This window comes from Vidua macroura, chromosome 20, assembly GCF_024509145.1.
Source record: "Vidua macroura isolate BioBank_ID:100142 chromosome 20, ASM2450914v1, whole genome shotgun sequence".
Lineage (NCBI taxonomy): Eukaryota > Metazoa > Chordata > Aves > Passeriformes > Viduidae > Vidua > Vidua macroura.
The window spans coordinates 6,899,776-6,924,378 of NC_071590.1; the positions used below are offsets into that span (position 1 = coordinate 6,899,776).

Genomic DNA, 24,603 nt, shown 5'->3' on the forward strand with positions numbered 1-24,603 from the left:
AATTCTGCCAGGCTCAGCGGTCTAAACCCTCTCTCCCTACTGCAGGATCAGCACAGCACAATCTCCACCACCTCCACTTCTAGATGGAGGATGACTGGATCTGGCAGCTTGCTCTCTGGAACAGCAAAACCCAGCTACACCTTTCAGCTTGACAGGACTGCAATACAACAGAGGAATGAAAAGACTTTAAAAAGGAAGAGAAAGACTTCTTTGGCTAGAGGCATGTTCAGGGATGAAATTACATCCATCCCTGGTATCCAGAGGCAAAGCTGTGCTGGAAGGACACAGCAGCTGAGTGCCTACCTGCGGGCCTTGCCGTAGTTCGCCGTGTCGTTGGCCTGTTCCCTGTACCGGCAAATGTCCCCCTGGCAGATCATGCACCTCTGGGCACTGATCAGGGCGTACTTCACCTGCAAAGGAGCAGCCATGGAGCACCTGGCACACAGCCCTGACTCACCTGCACACCCAGCGAGCCCACAGGGGCTGGACAGAGCCAAGAGGAGGTCAGAGACACACTGAAGGTCTCACAAAAGGGCAGCAGGATGAAATATCAAGGTTCCATTGCACCGGTTCAGCATTTGTAGGGGCAAGCCAATCCCCAAAACACCTCCTCTCTGACACAATATCCCACCTTTCTCCAGAAGGGGGTTGTTCAGTCCACGACCAATTTGAGGACAGCTGTTGGATAAACACATCTCTGTGGGAATGGAGCTGGACTAAAATATCCTTTCCCAGCTGTCCCTGCACCTGCACTCACAGCTCAGGGCAACACGTCAGGGAGGCAGCACAACTGCCAGCTTTCCCTTATTATTCTGGATTCCACAGGCAGAGAAAAAACCATGTTCAATATCTCAGGAAAGGTCAGTGTGCCTTTGGACACATCTTTGCTTTATTAGCTCTGGTCACAGAGCTGGTACAAAACAAGTTCTTTGCAAGGGAAGCTAAGAAATGTTACTGCACCAGAGTGCAGAGTTCTCCAGCAGCTGAGAGATTCCCTGCAAACAAACTGGCTCTGTTTGGAGTACAGCTGCCTGCCCCTTGGCAAGGGCAGCACACTGAGTGCAGCACCTTGCACAGGATTACCAGGATGAGAAGTCTCCAGGAGGAAGCCAACCTACCATTTTCCTGAGAGGTTTACTGCGGATAGCCATCCCATCCATGTAGTCCTCCAGCTTGAACTGGTAGGACACCTGCAGCTTCTGGAGGAGGCCATCAAAAAAAGAAGAGCCCTGCAAAACACACACACACACACAAACACACTTGGATGTTATGATCTTTCTAATGACCAGCACAAAATCACCACACTGGCCCTGCCATGTGCAAACTTCATCTCCCTGAGGTTTGGGCTGTTCCTCTTCAGAACACAACAAGGAGGTTGTGGCATCTCCAGCCTCAGAGGTTTTAAAGACTGAGCTACACAAAATCAGGACTGACTGGATTTACTGTTTAACAAGTCCTGCTTTGAGGAGGAGGGTGGACTAAAGGCCTCCAGCAGTTCCTTTTCTCACCCTAATTCTTTAAAACACATCTCAGGTCTGTCAGCCTACCTGGAACCAAACCTACCAAAGACCAAACTGAGCTGCAGTTTTACAAAATGACTTCCAAGCAAATTTGGTAAAGTTGCCACAAACACCTCCAGGAACGCTTCTGTTTAGCTTCACTTCAGGGCATTAATTTAATTTTTAGCTTGAATAAATTTCTAATTAACACAAACACACCGAAACAAACCTGATTTAAATTGTAACAGACATCTACCTCGACCTACACCTGCCCCACTAAACCATAATGTGCCTGAGCATCCTCTTTGCATAAGGATGATCTAAAACACATGGAGACATGAATAAGATCAAGATGACCAGTTGCCCCATTACACCATCCCTTTCTAAAAACCAGTCAATCCCACCCAAAGGTTTAGTGGAATCTAGGGATGTTTCCCTCCTTACCTCATCCAGAAGCAAGAGCAGTTTGTTCCTAATTTCTTGGGCATTTTCCCCCTGAGGGTCCTTGAGGAGCTGCCGGAATTTCTCAATCACCTGGTAAAAAGCATTTTTCCACAGCAACTGGTCCACGTTCTGGGTGTCAGAGAACTCAATATCCATGAGGATGCACCGTTCATAGAGCTGCAGCATCTCCACCCTACAGCAAAACACAGTCAGGGAAGGGTCAGTGCAACAGCAACTGCCCAGGAACACAGGGAACAGTGCTGAACCACCTGCTGCTCACATCCAGCTGCCAGCAGCACTCAGTGCTTCCACACACACCCCCCCGGGAGATGGGAGCTGCTGCAATCTAACACCCTTCCTGCTCCAAGAGGGCAAATCCAAAAGGAGCATCTCCCTTGTACAGGTGACTGAGAATGGATCAAGGCTTGGCAAAGAGCAAGCAGCAAGGCTACAGCTCTGCCAACAGCAAGGCACAAGCATCTCCTGATCCAACACAGAGAACACAGAGCTGCCAGGCTCTGCTCCTTCTGAGCACAAGGTCTGGGCCAGGAACCAGAACCACAGGGCAACAAGAGACCTTGCCATTAAAATGATCCCCACTCCCCTTCCATCCAACCAAAATACACAGCAGAGACACAGACCCTGCTTCCTCAAAAATGGACGAGCTGGGAGCAATGGAAACAAAGCCTCAGAGCCCCAGAAATCACATTCCCCTTCTCAGCTGCCTACAGCCCTGCCTGGATGCTGGAGCAGAATTCCTCCCCCAAATTTAATAAAAAAGCTGCAGGCTAGGAACAGCTCTGAAACATGTGGGGCAAGTTAATGGTAAAGGGGATCCTCAGCTGTTTCTGCCTTATTCCTCATAATCTTTCAAGTCCTACAGAAACAGTAGGAGAGCATGGATGGTAAAGCCTGGAGCGAAGCCAGATGGCAATGCCTGGAAGAGCCTGACAGGATAAGAGAAGAATGCTGGTGGATTCTTGCACAAAGCACAGAGCCAGGATGGGCTGCCTGGCCCCACACAGTCCCCAAACCCTGCACACACACCTGGACAGCACAAACACCAAGGGAACTGGACATTTCTGCAGATGGATGTCAGGTAAAAGTCCCCACACAGCTGGCAGCAGGCACTTGGACACAGACAGGACACAAGAGGCACTGCCAGCAAGGACAGGGTCAACTGTGCCCACATTCCCAGGGCAGGGTGGGCTTCCACAGGCCACAGCAGCACTCCAGTGTTTTCTCTCCCTCCACACAACAGCTCTGGGAGACCTCAGCTCCTTGAGGAAGACCTGAAACCTCTAGTGCTGCTTCAATTGCAGGCATGCTCCACTCCGTGGTCTATAGAGCAAGTACCCAAAACAAAGAACAAGCCCTGAACTGAGCTCACTTGCTAGATTTGCTGTCAGTCAGCTCTGAAAAACAGCCTCCAGAGAAGCCCTGCAGACACAGAGATCACAAGTAAACCTGAAAGATGCCAAGTAGAAACTTGTTACAACCGTATTAACCACACCCCAGAGTAAGAGTGTTACTTCTCTCCTGACAGACTGGCATCACCAGGCTACTCCCACTGGAGTGTCACCACGCTGAGTGGCATCAAGAGCAAAACTACACAGCACTGGAAAGGCACTGCCACTGACAGCACCAGGAACACACAAAATGATTCCTGAGCACACACTAAGGACAGGTAAGAAAGCAAAAGTCTGACAACAAACACTGAGAGCACTGGAACTGAGAAACATCAGCTCCAGCAAGAGCCAGAAGAGCCAAAAATCTGCAGCAGGTGCTTATCCTGCTCCTTTGTGTCCCTGCATTTACCAAGCACAAGAAGCCACAGCTTAGCTCCCAGCCCAGGGAAGTGACATCCATCCTCACCCACAGCTTCCTCCCACCACCCACACACCACTGGCACACAACAAACGGACCCAGCACCTCAAAAACTGGCAACCCAATGCCACATCTCCCAGGCACTGAGATCCCTAAGGAGACACGATTCTCCTGTATTTCACCCTAGAAATGACTCACTCCCCCCTCTACAGCCCACCCACGAACCTCAGCTGAGCCATCTTCTCCAGCCCCTCCGGGCTGATGCGGTCTCTGGACAGGAGGTTGCTGAGCTGCTGCTCCTGGTTCCCAGCCTCACGCAGGAGTTTGCTGAGCTCCTGCTGCTGCATGTTCCTCATCTGCTGCTCCATCTCGGGGCTCAGAGGAGTAGGGGGGAGTGGGCCACACAGGTACTGCCCTGCCTGGCCAGGGTACCCAGGGTAATAGGCTCCTGGGTACACCCCATTGGTTGGACCCATAGGATACTGCAGGGAATATCCACCGTAGGGATACTGGGGGCCTTGCCCGGAGGCACGAGGGTAATAATAGGGGTTGTCAGAGTTTTGGAATTTATAGTAGGAAGGTTGGGCCTGGCGGGCTTCCCCCCAGGAGGTGGGGCTCACTTCATCATCCGTGTCTAGGAAGTGAAGCTGAGCAGTCTGGCTCTTCAGGGCGGGTTTTTGGTCCGGGTTGTTTGGGTCCCACAGCCGGCGGGCGGTGCCACCTCGGCCCCGGCTCCGGGGGCCTTTGCTGCCAGCCCCACCCAGCAGGAGCCTGGGCCCGGGGTGAGTGACTTCAGGGACACCCACTGGGCTGGCAGAGAGGTCCGTGTTGGCAGGCAGGAACAGGATCCCACGGCCCCTCCCTTGGGGCTCCCTGCTTTGGCTCCTCGCCTCTGAAACCTCTAAGGCCTTCAGGGACTTTTTTTTATCTGTATCTGCCAGGCTGACGTCCCTGTTCATGGTCCTGCTGTCAAAAGTCACTCGAAAGGGTCCCTTGACTTCCCTGCCGTTGCTGCTCCATTCGCTCTCGCTCCTGGAAGCTCGGCTCTGCTCCGAATGCCTTCTCCTGTCCGACTTCCTGCTGGAGACGTACACCTCAGCCTCGTCAATCCTGTCATCGTCCAAGGAGTCTGTGGAGGACACGGAGAGCTGCTTCCTAGGACGTATCCTTTCCCTGGCACGCTCCTGCCTCCTCTGCACCCCATCCACGAGCAGGGCTCCGTCCGTGCTGTTGTTGCTCCCGGCTGAGCTGGTGCTGCAGGTGCGGTACCGGCTCCGCCGCTTGTCCGTGCGGGAATAGCGCTTGGTGGAGCCCAGCTTCCCCGGCAGCACCTCGTCCCCCGCCCTCCTCACCCTGTCACTTCGCTCTGCTCGTCTCCCTTTATCCCCCCTGGAGGCTTTCACTGCTTCCCCTGCCTGGCTCCCCTCTCTGTCCTCCTTGCTCGATTTAATTTTCCTATTGTTGTCTTTTCCAGTGCCTTTCTCAGTCTCTTCATCTCCCTCGACTTTCAGCTGCTCCATCCTCCCGCTGATTTCCTCGCTGGCCAGAGAGGGTTCTTTAGCAGCGGAGTGCAGGCGTTTCCCAGGCTGGTAGATCTGTTGGTCTGGTTTCTTGGTTCTCCTGGGGGTCTTTGTACACCAATCATCCACCATGGGCTGCTTGGATGAGTTTTCCTGGCTTTGCAGGCTGCCTTTGGTCTCCGTTTCTTCCTTTTCCTGTGAAGGACCGTTCTGCTTGGGGCCATCGTTTGTGTCACAGTTCTCCGCAGCTGGAGCTCCCATTCCCACAGAGTCCTTGTCCCCAGCACTCTCCTCCTTGTCCTCCTCAGCTCTGCTCCTTTCCTTCTCTGAGGCCTCTTGCTTTGGTGACACAAGTTTGCTCCTCAGTCTGGAGAGGCCAGGCTTGTAAATCTCCTGGTCTGGGCGCCTGTTGTCTTTGCGATGCCTCGGCTCCTTCACCTCCTTCATGTTTTCTGGGGAAAAACAGACAGAAGAAAGTAATTCCCAGGGGCCAAAAAATACCATGACAAATATTCAAGCCAAGGCAAAGAGAGCCTGCCACCCTCAGGGCAGGGCCAGAAGGTACCTGAAAATCTACGTCAATATTTACCAGAAATCACAGAATAAGAGTAGAAGATGAGACAGTCTAACACAAGTAACCAAATGCTCAGCCTGAGCCATTTACAAATCCCGTCCTGCAACAGGTTCTTCCTCCAAGCACAACACCAGACTTGAGCACGAGCAGCAGGAGTGAAGTTGTATCACCACAGGTTCAGCAGCAGTCACCTGCCTGCTGCTGGTGCCGGAGCTGCCATCCCCAGCAGCGCCCGCTCTGCCACCAGACCGCCTGAGTCAAACACGCCTTTCCCCTTGCTCACAATCCGGTAACGTTTCTCTCCTCCTCCTCTAACCGTATTTACAAAAAAAAAAATCGTTACAGAGCCCAGGCCGGACCACGCACGGTTAAACGACCCACCAAAGCCCCGCTGCATTTCCCAAACTTTCTCCCTGTCACTACCGCGCACCGGCCGCAGTCCCGAACCTCCGCCGGTACCGGGGGCTCGGCCCGGAGGACCCCGAGGGGCTGGGACCGACCATCCCGGGGCAAAGCCGCTCCGGCTGCCGCCGTCCGCCCCGGAGCCTCCCCGTTCTCGGTGCGGCGCCGGCCGTGCGCTCCCGGCCCGGACAGCCCCGTGCCGGCGCCGGTGGGGCGGCAGTTCTGCCCCAAGCCCTACCCCAGGCGCAGCCGGGCAGCGCGGCCGCGGGGCCGTGCGCGGCCGCGGGCAGCCGCCTCTGCGCGGAAGGGACGGCCGAGCAGCGGGCCGCGAGTGTCCCCAGCGCCCCCTCACCTCGCCCGCCGCCGGCCGCGCGGGCCTGCGCCGCCACCATGTCCCGCAGCTCGGCGGCCGAGACGCGGACGCGCTCCAGCCCCTCCGCCATCTTGGCTGCGCCGGGGGGGCGGGCGGCGCCGACGGCGGCCGGGCAGGGACAAACTGCCGCCGGGGCCGCGCGCAGGCGCGCACGGGGTCGCGCAGATGGCCGCGCTGCCGCTGGGGCTGGGCGAGGTGCGGGATGCGGAGCGGCGGCTGCGGGGCCGCGTCCATCGCACCCCGCTGCTCACCTGCGCCGGGCTGGACCGCATGGCCGGCAGGAGGCTGCTCTTCAAGTGCGAGCTCTTGCAGAAGACCGGCTCCTTCAAGGTGCGCACCGCAAAGCCCCGGGGCGAAGGTCGCTTTTTTGCAAGAGGGAAACTCGCGTTCCGCCGACGCCCAGCGGCTCCTGCCGCCCCGCACGGGAGCTGCCCAGCGCTGAGGGAGCGGTGCAAGGAGGACATCGAGCCCGGCACACACAGGCCTGCGCTCTCCTTTTGCAGATCCGCGGTGCCCTGAACGCGGTGAGCAGCCTCGTGGAGCAAAGGCAGCGCACGGGCCGGGAGCTGCCCCGCGCTGTGGTGACACACAGCAGCGGCAACCACGGGCAGGCACTCGCCTGTGCTGCTCGGGCAGAAGGTAACCTGCACCCCCGAGAGGCAGGCACGGGGTAAATGCAGAGCTGGTTCCGTTGGAGAGGATGGAGATCCCTCTCCCGAGTCCATGCAGGAGCTGGCAGAGGCAAGGCATTGCCTGCTCCTGTTGGATTGACTTCCTCTCTCATCCCACAGGTATTCCTGCCTACATCGTGGTGCCCCGGACTGCCCCACAGTGTAAGCAAGATGCCATTCGTGCCTACGGTGCCACACTGGTGCCATGTGACCCTACTGACAAGGTAAGGCACAGGGGAGACTGCCCAGGGATACTGCCCAGCCAGAGAGGTGACTGCTGTGCTTTCCCTTAGTCCAGAGCCGAGACAGCATCCACTGTAGTCCAGGAGACAGGAGGAGTCCTGGTGCACCCCAACCAGGAGCTGACAGTGATTGCAGGGCAAGGCACCATTGCCCTGGAGGTGCTGGAGCAGGTGAGGGAAATGCAGGGGCACAGCAAAAAGGGGGACACGAAGTGTCAGAAGCCCTCACACTTCCTTTCTGCACAGGCACCCCAGGTAAATGCAGTGGTGGTTCCCGTTGGAGGTGGAGGAATGGTTGCAGGAATAGCAGTTGCCATCAAGGTAGGCAACAGCTCATGCAGGAACCTCCCTGTGGGAAGGGCAGGACTCTCTAGACAGGCGGCAGCAGCTTTAAACAGAAAGAGCCTGCAGTGAAAGTCTCTGGGTGCCTGGGGTCTGCATGGCAGCAGCAGCAGGACCCGCTTAGCCCCCTGCCCACACAGAAATGGGACAGGCACATACTGGTGTCACCCAAATGGCTCCTCCTGCTCTCCCCAGGCTTTGAGGCCAGATGTGAAGGTGTTTGCTGCTGAGCCAAGCAACGTGGATGACTGTTACCAGTCCAAGGTCCGAGGGGAGCTGACCCCCAACCTCCACCCGCGGGACACCGTCGCAGACGCAGTAAAAACCAGCATCGGACCCAACACGTGGCCCATCATCAGGGATTTGGTTGATGATGTCCTGACAGTCTCAGAGGAAGAAATCAAGGTAAAGGCTCCCAGCTCCCTTCTCACGGTAGCTGCCAGCAGGCAGCTGCCTCCACCCCCGCCCTGCCCCTCTGCTCTCACCCCAACACACTCCCAGAGCAGCACAAGCCCCTGTGCACCACTGCAGCTGTGACACCCACGCTGTCTCCAGCTGGAAAGGGCAGTTGGGAGCTCTGCCCGCCCTTCCCAGAGTGCTGCAGGGATGCCCTGGAGCAGCCTGTGCTGGCTGCTGGGCTGACAGCTGCTGCCCTGTCCCGACAGCGAGCCACGTGGCTGGTGTGGGAAAGGATGAAGCTGCTGATTGAGCCAACGGCAGGCGTGGGACTGGCGGCCGTGCTCTCGGAGCAGTTCCAGGCAGTCCCCTGGGACGTGCAGAACGTTTGCATCGTGCTGTGCGGGGGAAATGTGGACCTGAGATCCCTGACCTGGCTCACAGACCTCTCTGGGAAAGCAGAATGAGGATGGAGCAGTGTTTCAAGGAATGAAAACTTCACTCTGAATTTGTGCAGCGGTTTGCGCGCGACTAAAAGCAGATCAAGTCCAAACATTTGAGAGTTTTTGTGGAGGGACGAGGGAAGCTGGCATTGGTCTCTGTGGGGGGCCTGGAAACAAAGCACTGCCTGTTCTCCCTTCCCCAGCTGCCTTGCTCTGGCCCAGGCCTCCAGAGAGCTGCACTCAGTCACCCTCCCCAGCTGCTACTTGGCTCTTCTTTCTCAGCATCACAGGAAGTGCCAGCAAACTCCTCCACACAGCAAAATCCCCACACACCCCACGTGGCAGGGCATGAGGGACTGAAACAATCCCAGTGGGTTCAGTGGACAAGGAGTGCACACAGCCTCCTGGCCACCACCACGACAGAGGCACTTAGGCATTTTTGACATTTTCCATTAAAATAAATAGCTATAGCTGGTACCTGAGCAGCAGCTGCCCCTGTACAGACCCCAGCAGTAACACGTCCAAGGCATCAGTGCTGTCCTCACAGTGCACGGGCCAAGAACAGCATCCAGGGAGCCAAGGCACAAACTCCAGCCATGCTGGAGACTCATTCCATCTCCACCTCCTGCTCTGGCAGTGCACTCTCACTCCTCACCCACGGCACAGGCTCCGGGACATGAGGGTCGTAAGTCCATTTGGGAAAAACACGCTTGTAGAGGTTCAGCAGCACCGTGTCCTGGGACTTGAGCTGCCCATCAAAGTGGCACTTCATGTGGCCATGGGTCCCTAGGCAGAGGGCAGAACAGGCCATTAGCAGTCTCTCAGGCACAGGAGGATCACGCCATGCCAGCAACACAGAGATAAACACCAAACCTACCTAGCGGCTCCTTGATGTGCCCTCTGCGTCCCCACTTTGTCCTCAGCTCCACGGGCTTGAACCACATCACATCCTCTAGAGATGGAAACACGAAAGGCAGGTGAGGAACAGGCTGTGCTGCACCAACATAACGACAGGGACAGAACTTCCAGAACCCCCCCTCCCAGCAGACACCAGCTGTACCTCTGTTGAAGAACATGTATCGCACGACAGCCGTCTTGGTGAAGATCTTGAAGGGGTGGCCACTGAGCACCAGGCGCTTGATGACGATCCTGTCGGGGTTCACGGAGAGCAGGGAGCCCGTGGCAATGAGGTCGTGCATTCCTGCCAGGCAGAGTCACCAATGCACCAGGGCAAGTGTCTCCATCACCCCTTCACCACCACAAACCCCTTCCCCAAAGGGCTGCAGGCCCAGAGCAACCCCACAGCAGGGACAGACAAGTGACAAAAGGGATGGAGATGAGCTTATCTCAAACAGCAGGGAGGGAACAGCTTTTTCAAGTCATACTTTCTGGAGAGATGCACTTGTAAGCAGGGTATGGGGACAGTTTGTTTCCCAGACACCACCTCCTCAGCATTTATCAACTCACCATTAGTTCTCTGTTTGAAAAGCAGCACTGAGGCAGGAGGGAAAGTGATGGGAGCGTAGACAGTCACCACCAGGGCAGCATCTGGGCGCAGGAAACGCTCCAGCTTGTGCTTATCAGCTAGGACAGAGCAGCAATGATCAAGTTCAGGCCAAGAGCAGTCCTCAGAGCTGTGAGAAATCCCAGAGCTCATCTTCCCTGTTTAACAAACACCCCTCCTCTGCTGGCACTGAGTATCTGGGAATGAAGGTGATCTCTGGCATGGAAGCTGGACCTTGCCTGGATCAGTGAACAACCTTTCCCAAGCCATTCTACTCCTCATGATTTAGTGCCTGCCCTGGAAGCCTCAGAGCCTAGGAATGAGTCTTCACAAGAATCCTTCAGCCAGGTTCAGACACCATGGCTAAGACATCACAGGCTTCCTGCTCCAGAATTCCCAACCCCACTCCTGCTGTACCCAGTCCCTGACAAACCTGAGGTGTGCTGGGAGAACAGGGGGGATGCTCGGAAGCGTCTGAACCCGCAGTGGAAGATCAGCTCCTCCTTGGCCCTCACTGGCTCGCTGTTGCCTGGATGCCGACGCACCAGGAAGTTCAACACGGACATCTGGAAGAGGCAGCACGGTGAGCAGCTGCTGGCAGGGGATGGTGGGCAGCAGAAAACAACAGGACATTGCAGCAGAGATGAATGTCCTCGAAAATGGGGTCCCAAAAGGTCACTGGTCACCAGTGCCAGGCTCAGACACTTTCTACTAAACCCCCCAGGCAGTTTCTGACCTGCTCTGAAACAGGAGCAGTGTGGGGAGACTTCAGCCCAAACCTTCTGCAGCCAGACTTTCCCCAAGCCATGCAGCCTGAAGGAGCAGGGAGCTGCACATCCCTCCGAGGTCTATCCCTTATGCTCACCTTTTGTTCATGGGGAAGCAGTGAGAACAGGACCAGGGGTTTCCCCTCCTTGAAGCTCTCCATCACCGAGACAGGGACATTGCAGACATGAAGTGTAACGTACCAGCCCACCTGCCAAGACAGGAGCAGTTGTGAACACTTCTCTCAACAAAAAAAAAGTGTCAGAAGATGTGCCTGGATTAGGGAGGGAATCCAGGAGAAAACTGTCTGAACTTAGGGCTTCCTGCTAACACCCAGCTGGCTGAAAGATCCACCCAGCCACCTCCCTGATAAGTCACTCCTATTGGGGGCAAAGGAACAATAGGGAAAGAGATCAGCAAAAGGGAATCACCGAAGCTCCTTCGGTCTCCTCCTTCTCTATTTGCCTGAAGAGGTTCTTTCTGGTTCGGGAGAAGTCCTGGAACTGGAAGATCCTGGCATAATCCCTTGGAAGATTCTCTTTGGGGTCCCAAGGAGAAGTCCGGAAGCTCTTCAGGCCCCTGTACTTCTGGAACCTTGTGAACAGAGAGCAGGAAAGACAAATTATTTCACCAACTGAGGTGAATCCCATCCTTCACCACCACCTGTGGTCTGCAGGGTCTCACAGCCTCAGGGAGGACAAAGGGTGCAAAGCAAACATTAGCCCTCAGGAAAGGTGTTGGTGCAAAGAGAGCTAAAACCAACAGCCAAATCCCCAAAGAACCTGTCCTTGCCTCAGGGCCATTCTCCTCCCTCTCCCAGGCCAGGACCCAGCTCTCCCTGCCAACTGGTGCCTGCTCTGGAAGCCTCAGAGCCAAAAAGAATCTTCACAAGAGTCCTTCAGCCAGGTTCAGACACCACGGCTAAGACATCACAGGCTTCCTCACCAAACTAAACAGAAAGGCACCTTCCAGCTCCTCTCCCAGCAAAGCATCCAATTTCTTACCTGACTCTGGCAGGCACATCCCGTGGCGTGTCCACCTCATCTGGAAACATCTCATCCATCCTCTCCTGCTTGTATCTCTCCAGCATCTGCTCGTCCTCCTCCATCTTCTCGTCGTACTGGTCGTCCCGCAGGCACTCGGACATGGTCATGGTCTCGCTCTCCTCCTCCCCAGCTTCCTCCTCACTGCTCTCTCCCTCCTGGCACAGGGCAGCACAGAGCCTGTGAGCACACAGAGCTGTGCATGCAGCACTGGCACCCTGGGTGTGCTCACACTGTGGGATTTGGGACCCCAGCCCATCATTTTGGGGTCTAACAGGCCAAAGAAGCAATATGATACACGTGGGGATTTAAGAGTGGAGATCCAGGCAAGTCCTGGCTCTGCATCGTGCCCTTGGCATAGACAAAGCAAGCTGGAAGGACAGAATCTTTCTACAACATGCAATAATGGCCTGGAGATCACCTGTACTATCAGCTCTTGGAGGTACCTGAGAAACTGCCTCTTCCATCAGATCATCATCCATGTCGTCATCTTCATCATCATCATCATCTTTCTCACTTCCTTCTTCTCCATCATCCACAATCCAGGCAGCCTGGTACTTGGATGTGCCTTTGGGGACCTTCACCACCCTCCTGTTTGCCTTCAGAGATTCTGTAGGATTCCCACCAGTGGTTAATACAGAACAGTTCTCCTTCCCCTCGGCAACATTTACACCAGGGCAGCCAAAGCCAGATCTAGACTAGAGTTGCCTTTTTCCCAGCACAGAATTTCTCAGGACAGCCAAAACCTGCTAACTTGCCAGGCAACCCACACAGCCTGCTGGCCACCTGATGGGAGAGGGGATGGAAGGCATCCCAACTAAGATGTTTCTTCACAGCCACCCTGGTGACAGAAGTTTCTAACAGCCCTCCTAAGAAGGACAAGGAAGAGATACAGAACTATTGCTTCTGCTCACCCTCTGCTTCCTGCAGTTCTTCTTCAGTGGGCCACGTCTGCTCCCCTTCCATGGGATCAGGAACCACTTCTGACTGCAGAGACTCCTGCTTGCTTGGATCTGCCTTCATCAGCACCTTGACATCTTCCTCCATCTCAACAGCACCATTTCCAGAGTCGTCCTGAAGGGGAAGAGCAGAGTTCCTAGACCTGAACACACCTAACTGAAGCTTGCAGTCAGTCTCAGGTGAAACTCCCTTCACGACGTCGTGACATAACTTTCATTACGCTCTGCAGGCACAAAACCTCAGCCCAGCAGCAGAGCACAGATAGAACTCCCTTTCCCCTCTCCTCACCCACATACCCCCAGCTGTATTTTCCCAATGAAAGCTTAGAAACCTTGTGTTCTAAGAGGACTGGCAAAGCTCTCATCCCACACACCTGAACCTCCATGTCCTGACTCCTCTTCTGTGCTTTAACCACCCGTGGGTTCAAAGAGAGCGGGTCAGGGGGAGCATCCACCTGGCTCAGCTGGAAGTCCCCGTGCCCCACGATGTGCACCAGGCTGTTCACGTTGAGGGTCTGTCCCCGGACAAAGCCGGACACCTTCAGGGTGCCGAGCAGGTCGCTGTCCTGGCTGGGCACAAACTCGGCAGCACGGGCCAGCAGGTGAGCGCGGCGGTCCCGGAAAGCCAGGTGCCTCTGCTTCTGGGAGCTGAGGTGCCTCAGGAGCAGCGAGGATTCCTGCTCCGTGTTCAGTGGGAACAGCTTGGCCTCGGGGAAACGCTTCTCAATGGATTTGGAGAGTTTCTTCCTGGCGTCTATCCTCTTCTTAGGGGGCAGGTCAGTGCCTCCCGGGACAGCCAGAGCTGCCGAGCAGAGAACAGAGCTTGGACCAGATCCTAAACCTTCTGGTGTTCTTTTTACCAAACACTTGGATGTCAGCAGCCCAAATGGCCAGATTTGCACCACAGGTACAAAGGGAGTTCCACTGGTTTCAGTGGTGCCCAACAGGACAAAGAGCAACGCCCGTAAACTGAAATGAAAGAACTTCCACCTCAACATAAGAAAAAAAATTCTTTTCACTGAAGGTGACAAAGCCCTGAAATTTAATTACTGTGCCACTCAATCTCCATTCAGCACCCCCAGAAACCCAAAACATTTCTCACCATAACTGGGGAGCCCCTGTGCGAAGAGGCAGGAGAGGCAGTGTTCTCCTGCACTGTCCCAGCCATCCACAGGGTCCAGGATGAACAGCAGGGAGTCAGCAACCTTGGCAAGGTCTAAAACAGCGTGAAGATCCCCTGCACCCGAAACACCTCCATTAGTGGGGCTGCCAGAGGCACCAGAACCAAGAACCAAAGCAACAGCGGCGCCTCCTCACCTGCCTGGGCCGTGACAAAGCGCCAGCGCTGCTTGAGCCGGGGGCAGAGCAGGGCAAAGCCACCAGCTCCGCCCTCATCTGCACGGACAACGGCCGAGTCGTGGCTCTGCAGCAGCCGCAGGGAGTCCCGGGCTGCAGCCCTGCCGTGCAGCAGCACCACAGCCACGAGGTGCGGGGGCCCGTCCCTGCTGCCAAGGCTGCGCTTCTCCGCCAGCACCTGCGGGCCCGAGGGCAGCGTGTGAGCGCCAGCGCGGCTCCCCTCCCGCCCCCGACCCACGCCAGACTCCCCCACGCCGCAGCGCGAACGCACCCGGTCCGGTAATGCTCCGCTTGACCCGAACCGGGCCTGGCACCCGCTCGTTTCCCCCGCAAAGCCCCAAACCGGTTGTGCCGCATCGCCCGCATGCGGAGCCCCACGGCCCCAGGTCAAGCCCCCCCCGGCAGAGACTGGAACCGACCCGCTTCCCGCTCCCCCGCAGCAACCGGCCCGGTTCCCCCGGTGCCTCACCGCCTCCTTGCGCTGCCGGCGGAGCTGCAGCGCCTGATGCCGCCGGTCCACCCTGTTCAGGTCGCGGAGCCGCCGGCGAGGCTGGGCCTTGACGGGGACGCGGCCTGGGGCGGCGGGAAAGAGAACAGTAAGGCTGGCCTTAGGGCGGCGAGGAACCCGCGGGGAGCCCGTCCCGCCTCACCTCCAGCGCGGCGCTGCGAGGAGCCGCTGTGCTTGCCGCCCTTGTGCGCCTTGTTCTGCTGCTTGAGCGGCCCGGGCCGGTGCGCGCCCGCCGCCGCCATCACCATGCTGCCGCCTCGCCGCCACCGCCTCGGCGCGGCCGCCGCGCGTCACTTCCGGCGCGGCGGGGATCGCACGTGGGCAGCGAGAGGGAGGGGACGGGACCGGGACGGGGCCCCGGGAAAGGAGCCCCGGGAAAAGAGCCCCGGGAAAAAGGGCAAGGGCGAGCCCCGGGAAAAGAACCCGGGAAAAAGGGCAGGGGCGAGCCCCGGGAAAGGAGCCCCGGGAAAAAGGGCAGGGGCGAGCCCCGGGAAAAGAGCCCCGGGGCGGGGAGGGAAGAGCAGCGGCGTTGGCGGCCGTAGCGCCGCTGGGCAATGAGAGGCGGGAGGCAGAGCCGTTCGTTCAGCGCTTTATTGGTTGGTTCTTTGTACAGGTATTTACACAGAGAGGGGGACGGGGCTCGGCCGCGCTCCGGGAAGGGGCCGGAGGGATGAAGGAGATGGGGAAAGGCCCTGCCGAGCGTCTGGCATCGCGCCCAGGCGCCAGGACAGGACGGCCAAGCCTGCTGGAGTGGAAACATTCCTCCCGTGCCCCGGTCTGTTACCGCGGTGACCTCGGTCTTGCCAATCATTATCCAGGCAGGAATGCCCGTTCCTAGGCAGAGCCTCAGCCCCGATGGGACATCACCCCAAACCCCAGCAGAGCCTGCCCCGCGATCACTCCATCCCTTAGGGGTGGAGCAGTTAGGTTAAACATTCACGGGGGTGTTGCAATCGCCAGGAAAGCTGAAACAAGCCGAGGGAGAGGCAGGGCAGCTGCATGGGAAGGGAAAAGCAGGTTCCTAGAGGTTCCTGCTGCCTCTGAACTTGAGGCATCTTCCCACCTCCTCCTCCTGAGAGGAAATCAGCATGACAGCAGCAGTGTGGGGTTGTCAGCTGTGAATGGTTTTTAGGGATCCTTTTCTACCCCTAAAAGCAGACTGGCTGTTTAAACCTTTGAAACTCTAAATATGAGCACATACTACCTGAGAGGAAGGAAGACACAGAATTGAAGGGACTGGTGACAGATGAGCACTGCAGTGATTGAGTGTCTCTAAACAGGAATCCACTGGCTGTGCCCACAGCACTGCCTCAGCTCTGCCTTGCAGAGCCAAAGGCAAACAGCCTGCTTAGAGGGGGTTCCAGGGCAGAGGGAAAATCTAGGATACCTCTAAATCAAGGAAAACATCCCGTGAGTTATACTTTGTCATTTAAGCAAGATTAGGGAAAGGAGGAAGGCTGGAATCTCTTCCTAGGGTTACCACAAAGCCAAGCACTTCTGCCTTCCAGACTTGCAGAAATCTGGAAACCCAGAGGCAGCCAGAAGGGTTCCACACCATGGGGGCTGATGATCTTTGCAATCCTCAGAGCTGCTCAGGCTTTCCCACACATCCATACATTGTCATCTTACAGGGATTTCACTGACCTGCACAGTCCTGCAGGGCCCTCCAGACAACGTGCCACCAAAAAATCACAACCTGCCAAGCAGAGCAAGCAGGAGCAGAAAGCCAAGCACTGCCTCACAGCATTCCAGGTGAAAACAAGCATTCCTGCCAAAGCAGAAACTACCAAGGAGATATGGATGCAGCCACAGTGTGAGCAGGGAATAACCTCCAGCAGCTGAGATGCAAATCCCTGCAGCAAAGCAAAGGCCTGGCAGGGAGAGGGCTCCCCTCAGCTCTCCTGTACCAGCACAACACAGAGCCTGGTGCTCTGCACACACAGGACACTGTGACAGCACCATACGTCACCCACCTTGTCCCCTCTGCACCAAAAAGAGCAGGCTTTGTATCAGAGCACAAAGCCCAGACAAGCTGTGCCATGAGTGGAGCTCACAGGCTGCTCCAACCCCAGCTGAATCCCAAAAAGCAGCTGCACTGCAGGAAAGCTGAGCTCACATTCCTGTTCCCTAAAAGAGGAGCAGCTGCTTCTGAAGCAGCAAGAACTCTGGGCTGCCTCCACACGGGGGGAGCAACAAGCTGGGACAGGCTGGATGCAAAGCCATGGCCTTGGCTTAGGAAGGAAGACTGGTTGCAACTGGAAGGGCCAGTTTATTAGAGAAACCTCACATTGCAGAGAAGTCACAACACATTGGAAAAGGTCCAGGCCTGCTGAGGGGGGCCAGTCTTCTGCAGCAGCACAGATCTACATCCCCCAGCCCCAAAAACCCAGCAGGTGCCACAGAGGGAAGGGTTACCTGGTACACAGCTTATGTTTTACAAGCAGCCTGAGAGAAGGGCCAGTAGTAAAGTTCCAAAAAAAAAAAAAAAAAAAAAAAAAAAGCCTCCCTGGCAGACAACAGTTAAAACAAAAATGGTTTAAAATGTTTAAAAGCTCCGTGTTCTTGGCTGCAGCATAAAGGGGAGGCAAAGGTCTACAACACACACAGGCCTCCGTGGCTCTGGGCACTCTGATCTACCAGTGAAGGCCAGAGGGAGGGGTCTTCTCATCTTTGTTGCTTTCCAAGGAAAAGGGTGGGATTCGGACATCAAAGTGGGAGCCATCAGGCCTCTCAAATCGAAAAGTGCCCCTGCAAAAATAATGGCAGAGGTCACACTGAGGCCAGGGACAAACACACCTAGGAAGCATCAGCAAAAAGGTAAGACCTGAGCTCTTCCACTGGTCCATCTGCAAGGCTGGTCCAGCAGCAAGGACATGGGCTCAGCTGCACACATCTGCTGCCAAGATAACTCATTTATGGAGGACTCCTGGGCAGTTTTACAGCACATCCCTAACACATTTCCTCCACAAAGCTGTGATGATTGCAGCCCACAGGAGCCAAGCACCCTCCATGCACCTGCAGTGGTGTTTACCCAACTCCCACTCCCCAGGAGACAGAGCCATCTGAGCTATTTTTACAGACTGGTTACATGTAAATTCAGATTTGTGTTTCTTGGCAGGAGCTCCACAGGTTGTCTATGACATTAAGAAATCCCATCACAGATGTAATTTGGAATAGCTTCAGCTTTGCATTTCAGAACTGAACCTGCCTGTCCTGGTACCACCATTTGTTTACTGCTCTGAACTACAGATGACTGTACTGCAGAACACAACATGGGCAAGAGGGTTGTGGAGATAAATTAACATGTTCTCATGACAGAGAGGACACAATTGAACACCAGAAATCAAGCTGAGCAGCTTCTGAGCTGCAGAACCTTTGTCTCTTTGTCTTCAGGATGTATGCAGAGAGGGAAAAAACTACTAGACCATCTGGTTTTATTCTCCAGGGCATCCATTCAGGCAATTCAATATACTTCACATGGCAAACAAGGTACACCCTATATGCAAAGAGCTGCTCTCCTGCTTTTCCCAACTCAAAGGCAACTTAAGCTTTGAAGGAGATTTCCTTAAAAAAATGCAGAAGGACCTCTCATACAGAAGGCAAGAGTTTGCTGTGCAATCTTTGTCCACACAGAGGTGATATTAAATGTGCTAACCCAGCCAAAAGGCAAATAAAGGGAAACTGCTTTAACCCCAAGGCACAGGAAAAGAACAACTCAGCTGGGCACTTCCCTCCCTGCACTTACAGAAGAAGAAACTTAAACACCAGCTAGACTGAAGTCCTTACCTGGTCTGAACTGGGAAAACTCCTGCATGACCAGTTCCTGACACAGAAGTGCACAGAGATGGAGTTAAAGCCCAATCCTCTCTCAAGAAAGGAGATACCAGAGCACACATCCCTGCTGCTGAGGGAATCACCAGCACAAGGCCTTGGCTCTTGCACCAAGGACAAAAGGAACAACTGCTTAATGTCTTTAAATCCAGTCTACCACAGCAGGAAGATAAATTATCCTGGAACCCCTCCTAGTGCAGAGAACCAACAGATTATCTTATCACTAACTAGGATACAGCTAGAGAGGAACTCATCAGATTTTAGTTACCAACTATGCCCTGTCCAGTCCACTTCCACCCAGCTTCCAGCCACACCCCCACGCTACAAACTGTACCCCAGCTCGCTGCTGGGGGGTCCTACACCCAAAACACTGCTGCAGCAATAAGGGCTTCTTACCACATGTGACCACTGGATGCCTGCAGGGAGACGTGGCTGCTGTACTGAAATGCTGGCTGTTCTTTGGACAAAACTGGCTCCTGAGAAGACAAAAGACCACTGGGCATCAGCAATTCTACCACAGATAGGCATCAACAGGAAATTTATATAGCATGAAAAACAAAACAAACAGGGACCTATACCCCAGCACTTCTGCCAATTACACAGCAAACAATTTGTCCAGTGAGTAGCACCAGAATCCCATTATTATTCCACTTTTCCAACCACCAGTCATTTAGGATCATCCTCTAATACTCAGTGTGAAGTTTCAGTTCATGCAGACAAACAACAGATGAAAAGCTCACGTGACTTTTTTCACTGCCACCTTCCCACTCCATCTATTTCAAGTGCCCACTCAGCAATTCACTGGCAAATCCACACAACCAAGTGAGAGAACTCCAGCAAAGGGCCGTGTTTCCCAAAAAAAAAAAAGGCTGCTTGGTACCTACCCTTCCTACAACCCCACGGCCCCGGACCGTTTCCAAGGTGCCAGACAAGCTGAATATCCTCCAGTGCCGTTCTCGGAGCTGCACCACCTCACTGTCCAGGTTCTCCAGGCGGATACAGTAGCGCCACTGGGCAGAAGAAAGACTCTTATCAAGAGCTGCAATCAGCTGCAACCAGTTGATAACCAACAGCTGGCACTGGGAAACAGTTGCCAGGCAAAGGCTACTCTCCCTCAGAGCTTCTCACACTGCAGTGACGCCACAGCAAATTAACTCCTTCCCTTTAGCTGCTCGTGATATAAAAGGCACTTACCCAGTAGACATGGGAATTCTGGGCTTCCTGTCAAGAGAAACAAAAGACTTTAGCAGCTGCCCTTGGACATGTGGTGCCAAAAACCTCTTCAGCTGTCACCACAGCACCAGCACAGGGGCTCTCACTCCGTGCCAGGGTGACGCAGACAACTCACATGAGCACAGACAGCTGCTCTCTGAGGCCTTCCATCAGCAGAGCCCGGCACTGGCTCTGCTCTACAGTAATCAGAGGTGGGAGATTTGCAAGGATCTCGTGACAACCCCCAGGGTTCATCTCCATGTTAATTACACTCTTTCTACACATCTAGAAACACCCCTTTCCTTGCCTTCAGGCACCTGTTTTTCTGACAAACATCAGCTGCACTCCACAAAAGCTGCAAATCCACACCAAAACGTGCACCTGCCACAGCTCAGGCTCCCCAGCAGCCGTGCTCAGAAATCACAAACATGCTGAGGGAACTCCCAGCTCTCCCACTCAGGAAGGAGTCTGTTGGAGCCACATTATTTTGGATGGTCCACGTGAAGTTCTGTGCTATAAAGAGCACATGGTTATCAGCTAAATCCAGAAGGCTTTAGCCAAACTAGAGGCAGGAAACGGGCAGGGAACCGCAGCCCATCACTGGGCAGGATAACAGACGTGTCTGTTGTTACAGAGCAGATGGTCCCAGTGTCACCTCACTGGCTGTAACAGGACCAATTCAAAAGTCTTCCCAAACATCTTGCTAGCACTGAACATTACAGATTATTTCTCATCCTACTGATAACCAGCAAAAGCCAATATGCAGGAGCTGTTCTCCAAAAATACATGACAAAACAGTTTCATGTTTATACCCATGAGAACAAAATGGCAACTGTGGTTAAATGTCACTTCTCCAGTAAGCAGAAGGTACCTTCAGGCAGCAAACCAGTCTTACAGAAACAAGCCAGTGAAACAAATGGCAGAATTAGCAGAGCAGCACAGACTTACCCTCATGCCCATGTAGAAGGGGATAACAGTGACACGGATGTTCTCCGTGGTTTCTCGGTGCACATCCGAGAGCTCCAGCCAGGGGTGGTTCTTCTCCTGCCACGCACACAGAGTGTCCCTTGCTACAAAAGGTGGGACTGTGGGGAGGGAAAGGTGAGAGGCAACACTGGAGCTGGAGTGCTCTCCCCTCAACACAGTTCCTTTCACACGGTTAAAAAAAATATTCAAAGGCAGCTTGACTGTAACAAACCCCAAGCTCGACATGATTTTTATACCATATCCAGGATAATGGGGTTTGGGTATTTTTTATAGAGCACTGCAAGCATCTGGCTCTGAAGAATTCCCTGTGAAGCCAGAATTTACCTTTTGTTTGGTCGTACATGAGGAACCTCTCAAAGAGCTCATGCTGGATGGGCACTTGATCAGTGGAGCTGTAGGGAAGGATGTCTTCATGGCTTACATAGTCTAAACCTGAAAAAGAAACCCCCAAACCTATGGAACTTCCCCAGCAGAGAGCAGCTCAGAAGTCTCCTGGCAGAAAAATTGATCACACTAGTGAGAAAAAAGGACTTTGGCAGCAGAAGTCAAAGCTAGTATCACAACTGCAATGAAGAATGGAGGAGATGTGCCAGGAATAACTCTTGGCAGTGCTCTCCTGTGAGATTTTTCATGGAGTGACTCCTCTGATAAACACACACTGCCCTGCAAAGTGCCTGCACTGCCCCAAAAGCACTCTGGGCAGCAAATGCCCAGGACAGGAATAAATCCAGCTGTCCTAACAAAGTAGAACAGCCCATATACAACTTGGTATGGGATCTATGTCTCAAAAGCTCACATCAGACATGGCTGTGTCTGATCACTGAGGGCCCAAAGCTATGGACAGATCCACTACAGAATGTCCTGCAGGAATTGCTGCTTCAGGGGTTGACCACTGATACCTTTTCTACCTCACCTCACAACAAGCAGAGGCTGCGGGAGGATTTTACTCACCTGGGATGGCATAGAGGGCTCTGCTGTCATCATGATTTGCCAGGAACGTCACTGCCTCTGTCTGTGATCTCTGGGACTGAGAAACAGGGAGGTTTATGTCTTTCTGTGTGCATTGCTGCAGGACAGCTTCCAGTCATATTTCAGCTCGTTAGTGTGGTTTATAAAGCAAGTAATGTTTATTTCATTTAACCAATTCACCTCAGAACTTCTCTCCATTTAATTCCTCTGGGTTAACTCCCCACTCAAACAAGTGAGAAGCATTTTCAGTGCTGCAGCCCACATTCCTAATGACCTGTGTGCAACAGTGTGGGAACAGAACCAGGAAGAGGAAAGGAGGTTGGAAAGGGGAAACATGATCCAGAAAACAGGTGTATGACATTCCAGATGATCTCTCTCAGGGAAAACATGCCTTGCAGAACACATTTATCCAAAAATCCTAACCAATCCAGTTAGCCACCAAAGCAATTTTCCTTCAGTGCCTGTCCCTTTGAACCACTCATGTAGGAGAAGATACTCAAGTTTCAATACCAAGATTACTCATTACTTACTATATGTGGACAATCCCGGGCATCTATTAACACCTGGTAGTAAGTGTGTGTTTTACCCTTGACCTCTTTGGAACCATGGCCTGCCACATTCTCGCTCCTAAAGAGAAAAGCAAAGCTCTGAGCTCAAGCCCAGGATGGCAGCAAATTCTTGTTACCAGGACCAAGCACTTATTAACAATCATTTTTTTTTAAAGCCACATTTTGCAGCCTGTAATCATCTGGTTGCACCCAAACCAGAGCCCCACGAGCCACCCACACAATGACAGACGAGCTGAGACGACCAGCAGTGGTGTCTGGCACAGGCACAACAGCTCAAAGATTTTTCCTGCTCAGTGTAGGCTCCTCTCTGGGGTGGATATTCCTACTGCCCTCTGATTTTCTCTCTGATCCTCACTCCTTCCCAGCACAATTCATCACAGGCCAGGGGAAACACAGATGCAAGAGGGGAGAGAACTGAATAGAAAGTCAAGAAGGATGAACTTGGCTTAGTGGGATGAAGCTGAGGAGGAAGCTGACAAATCCAACTCGCTGGCAATCTGCAGCAGCCTCCAACTGGTGACACAGGAGCCTGGATCTAACTCAAAAAGGGTCCTTTTTGTATAATACAAAATGCCATGAGCATATTTTTTAAATTGATTTTTATTTCCTCCATACACACACTTTCATCTCTCATACTTCCATCATGTCTCTAATTAATACTCAGTAATGAAGGATCTCCTCTTTAATGACCTCTCCTAGTTTACACTCATGCAAACAGGCCCATGCCATTGCTCCTCCTTAAAAAACACTTGTTTACCCCAAATAGGAAACTCACTACAAAATGGTAATCTAACAGAGCAAATCCCCAAATCCTTACTTTTCTGTGACAGGAGAAGCCACATCCCGATCATAAAGCCTGGCTTGCCAGGGAAACAGGACTATTCCTCGATAGCCAAACACACTGTGAAGGAAGAGCTGGAAGGAACAAATAATTGCAGCTGAATTATTTTTAAAATCTGTTATCTGAGGTAAAACTACAAACATTCACAAAAGGTTTAATGTGTGGGATGGGGATACAGGGAGAATCATCACTGTGATGACCCAGAGCAGAAAGAGGGAAACAGTTTGGGATGGGAGAAGAAACCCATGTCATCTCTGTCCCATAAAAGGGAAGGACTAAACCAGCAATGCAGTAATAGAGCAGAAAGGACAGACTGCTGACAAACAGATCTGAGAGTCTTAAGGACAGGAATGACAAGTTTAGCTCTTATTTCTCAAATTCACTGATTATCTCTTTGGATCCTTGAGGGAGAAAACCCCAAAGGAAGACAGTGGAGCAAATGCCATTGTACAACAGTTGTGTCGTGCTGCAGATTTTTATCAAGCTGCTATTGTCAGATGACTGACAAACTGCAGACACAGCACAGACAAGGAGCACCGAGCTGTGAAACTCCTGGCATTCTGCTGCTGACTTTTCCTTACAGGAAATCCCTCGGCTGCCCAATCCCTGTGGCACGAGGCTGCAGGGTCAGCTGTGCCCCCCAGAACCCCTTACCTGGCCTGTCTCGTATTTCCCGTGCTGCTTCGGGGCCTCAAACACCCCCACGGTCTCCAGCACTTTGCCCTCGGGACGGTTCCTGCGAGCAGAGAGGCGGCTTGGAGGGTTTGCAGGGGCTGAAGCAGCCCCGAGGCCAGGGGGACACTGCTGCCCACCTTGGGTGTCCCTCGGGTCCCGCACAAGAGCCCCACTATGCACTGTACAGCCCAGTCCTTCCCCTGCCCTCCGCCTTTTGCCAGTGTCCCCTCTCCCCACTGCCCTGGACACCCTCCCCCAGCTGTTCCTTTAGCCAAATCCCCCCCTCTCCCATGTCTGCACCCTGACAGCCCCCCAGCTCTTCCACAGGCTTCCCCCAGCGACCCAACAGACCCCAGCCCACACCCCAACTCCCCTGCCCTCACCCAACCCCTCACAGGCCTCACCGCGACGAGAGGTGCCGCCTGGGCGGCAGCAGCAGCGGCGGCGGCGGCGACAGCGCCGCTGCCCCCCCGGTGCCCAGAGCCCGCAGGTGGCGGGCGGGGGGCGGCTCCCAGAGCGGGGGCGGCCCGCGGGCCCGGGCCCGGCCCAGCGCCGCCGCCACGTACCGCCGCGCCGCGCCGCCCGACATCCCACCGCCCGCGGCCCACAGTGCCCCGCGCCGCGCCGCCCCGCCCGCGGCCCGCGCCGCTC

General features: G+C 54.4%; 4 protein-coding genes and 2 non-coding genes across 12 annotated transcripts in view; 1 reads left to right on the top strand and 5 right to left on the bottom strand.

Moving 5' to 3' along the window:
• Nucleotides 1-6,741, bottom strand: part of SMG6 (SMG6 nonsense mediated mRNA decay factor) — a 103,784-nt gene extending 97,043 nt beyond the window's left edge. For 2 of the 5 annotated variants that reach the window (XM_053995191.1, XM_053995190.1), the window contains exons 1-5: nt 6,619-6,741; nt 3,996-5,742; nt 1,944-2,136; nt 1,119-1,229; nt 304-410 (exon numbers count right to left, since the gene is read on the bottom strand). In XM_053995191.1, the coding sequence (XP_053851166.1) occupies nt 304-410; nt 1,119-1,229; nt 1,944-2,136; nt 3,996-5,742; nt 6,619-6,709 (2,249 nt within the window). In that variant the 5' untranslated portion in view covers nt 6,710-6,741. Of the gene's footprint in view, nt 1-303; nt 411-1,118; nt 1,230-1,943; nt 2,137-3,995; nt 5,743-5,855; nt 5,877-6,055; nt 6,079-6,618 lie in introns of those variants that run through there. The other 3 variants (XM_053995192.1, XM_053995195.1, XM_053995194.1) reach the window with 3 other exon arrangements.
• A 27-nt stretch (nt 6,742-6,768) lies between these two features.
• SRR (serine racemase) lies at nt 6,769-8,845 on the top strand. 3 transcript variants are annotated; one of them, XM_053995198.1, is made up of 7 exons: nt 6,771-6,969; nt 7,143-7,278; nt 7,431-7,534; nt 7,604-7,723; nt 7,799-7,873; nt 8,090-8,299; nt 8,560-8,845. In XM_053995198.1, exons 1-7 carry the CDS (start codon nt 6,805-6,807, stop codon nt 8,755-8,757), a joined length of 1,008 nt encoding a protein of 335 aa, XP_053851173.1. In that variant the 5' UTR covers nt 6,771-6,804; the 3' UTR covers nt 8,758-8,845. The 3 variants fall into 3 exon arrangements, with proteins under 3 accessions (XP_053851172.1, XP_053851173.1, XP_053851174.1); XM_053995197.1 differs by having other exon boundaries at nt 6,769-6,969; nt 7,604-7,873; XM_053995199.1 differs by lacking the exon at nt 6,771-6,969 and having other exon boundaries at nt 7,192-7,278; nt 7,609-7,723.
• Nucleotides 8,846-9,167: 322 nt separating this feature from the next.
• Nucleotides 9,168-15,212, bottom strand: TSR1 (TSR1 ribosome maturation factor). Its single transcript, XM_053995196.1, has 15 exons — nt 15,011-15,212; nt 14,830-14,933; nt 14,322-14,538; nt 14,107-14,241; nt 13,379-13,806; nt 12,960-13,119; nt 12,492-12,655; nt 12,007-12,203; nt 11,434-11,596; nt 11,103-11,213; nt 10,671-10,803; nt 10,201-10,317; nt 9,794-9,934; nt 9,611-9,685; nt 9,168-9,519 (listed from the first exon to the last, which is right to left on the bottom strand). The coding sequence occupies exons 1-15, from the start codon at nt 15,114-15,116 to the stop codon at nt 9,341-9,343; spliced, it is 2,430 nt and encodes an 809-aa protein (XP_053851171.1). The 5' UTR covers nt 15,117-15,212; the 3' UTR covers nt 9,168-9,340.
• Nucleotides 10,531-10,623, bottom strand: LOC128817501 (small nucleolar RNA SNORD91 family). The gene has a single exon (XR_008440214.1). It is a non-coding gene; the product is annotated as a small nucleolar RNA SNORD91 family (small nucleolar RNA).
• On the bottom strand, nt 11,856-11,946 carry LOC128817502 (small nucleolar RNA SNORD91 family). The gene has a single exon (XR_008440215.1). It is a non-coding gene; the product is annotated as a small nucleolar RNA SNORD91 family (small nucleolar RNA).
• Nucleotides 15,213-15,445: 233 nt separating the features above from the next.
• Nucleotides 15,446-24,541, bottom strand: POLDIP2 (DNA polymerase delta interacting protein 2). The gene is made up of 11 exons (XM_053995659.1): nt 24,357-24,541; nt 23,932-24,013; nt 23,254-23,351; nt 22,398-22,494; nt 21,850-21,925; nt 21,223-21,330; nt 20,860-20,996; nt 19,894-19,920; nt 19,584-19,709; nt 19,096-19,175; nt 15,446-17,616 (listed from the first exon to the last, which is right to left on the bottom strand). The coding sequence occupies exons 1-11, from the start codon at nt 24,539-24,541 to the stop codon at nt 17,502-17,504; spliced, it is 1,131 nt and encodes a 376-aa protein (XP_053851634.1). The 3' UTR covers nt 15,446-17,501.
• Nucleotides 24,542-24,603: the final 62 nt, after the last annotated feature.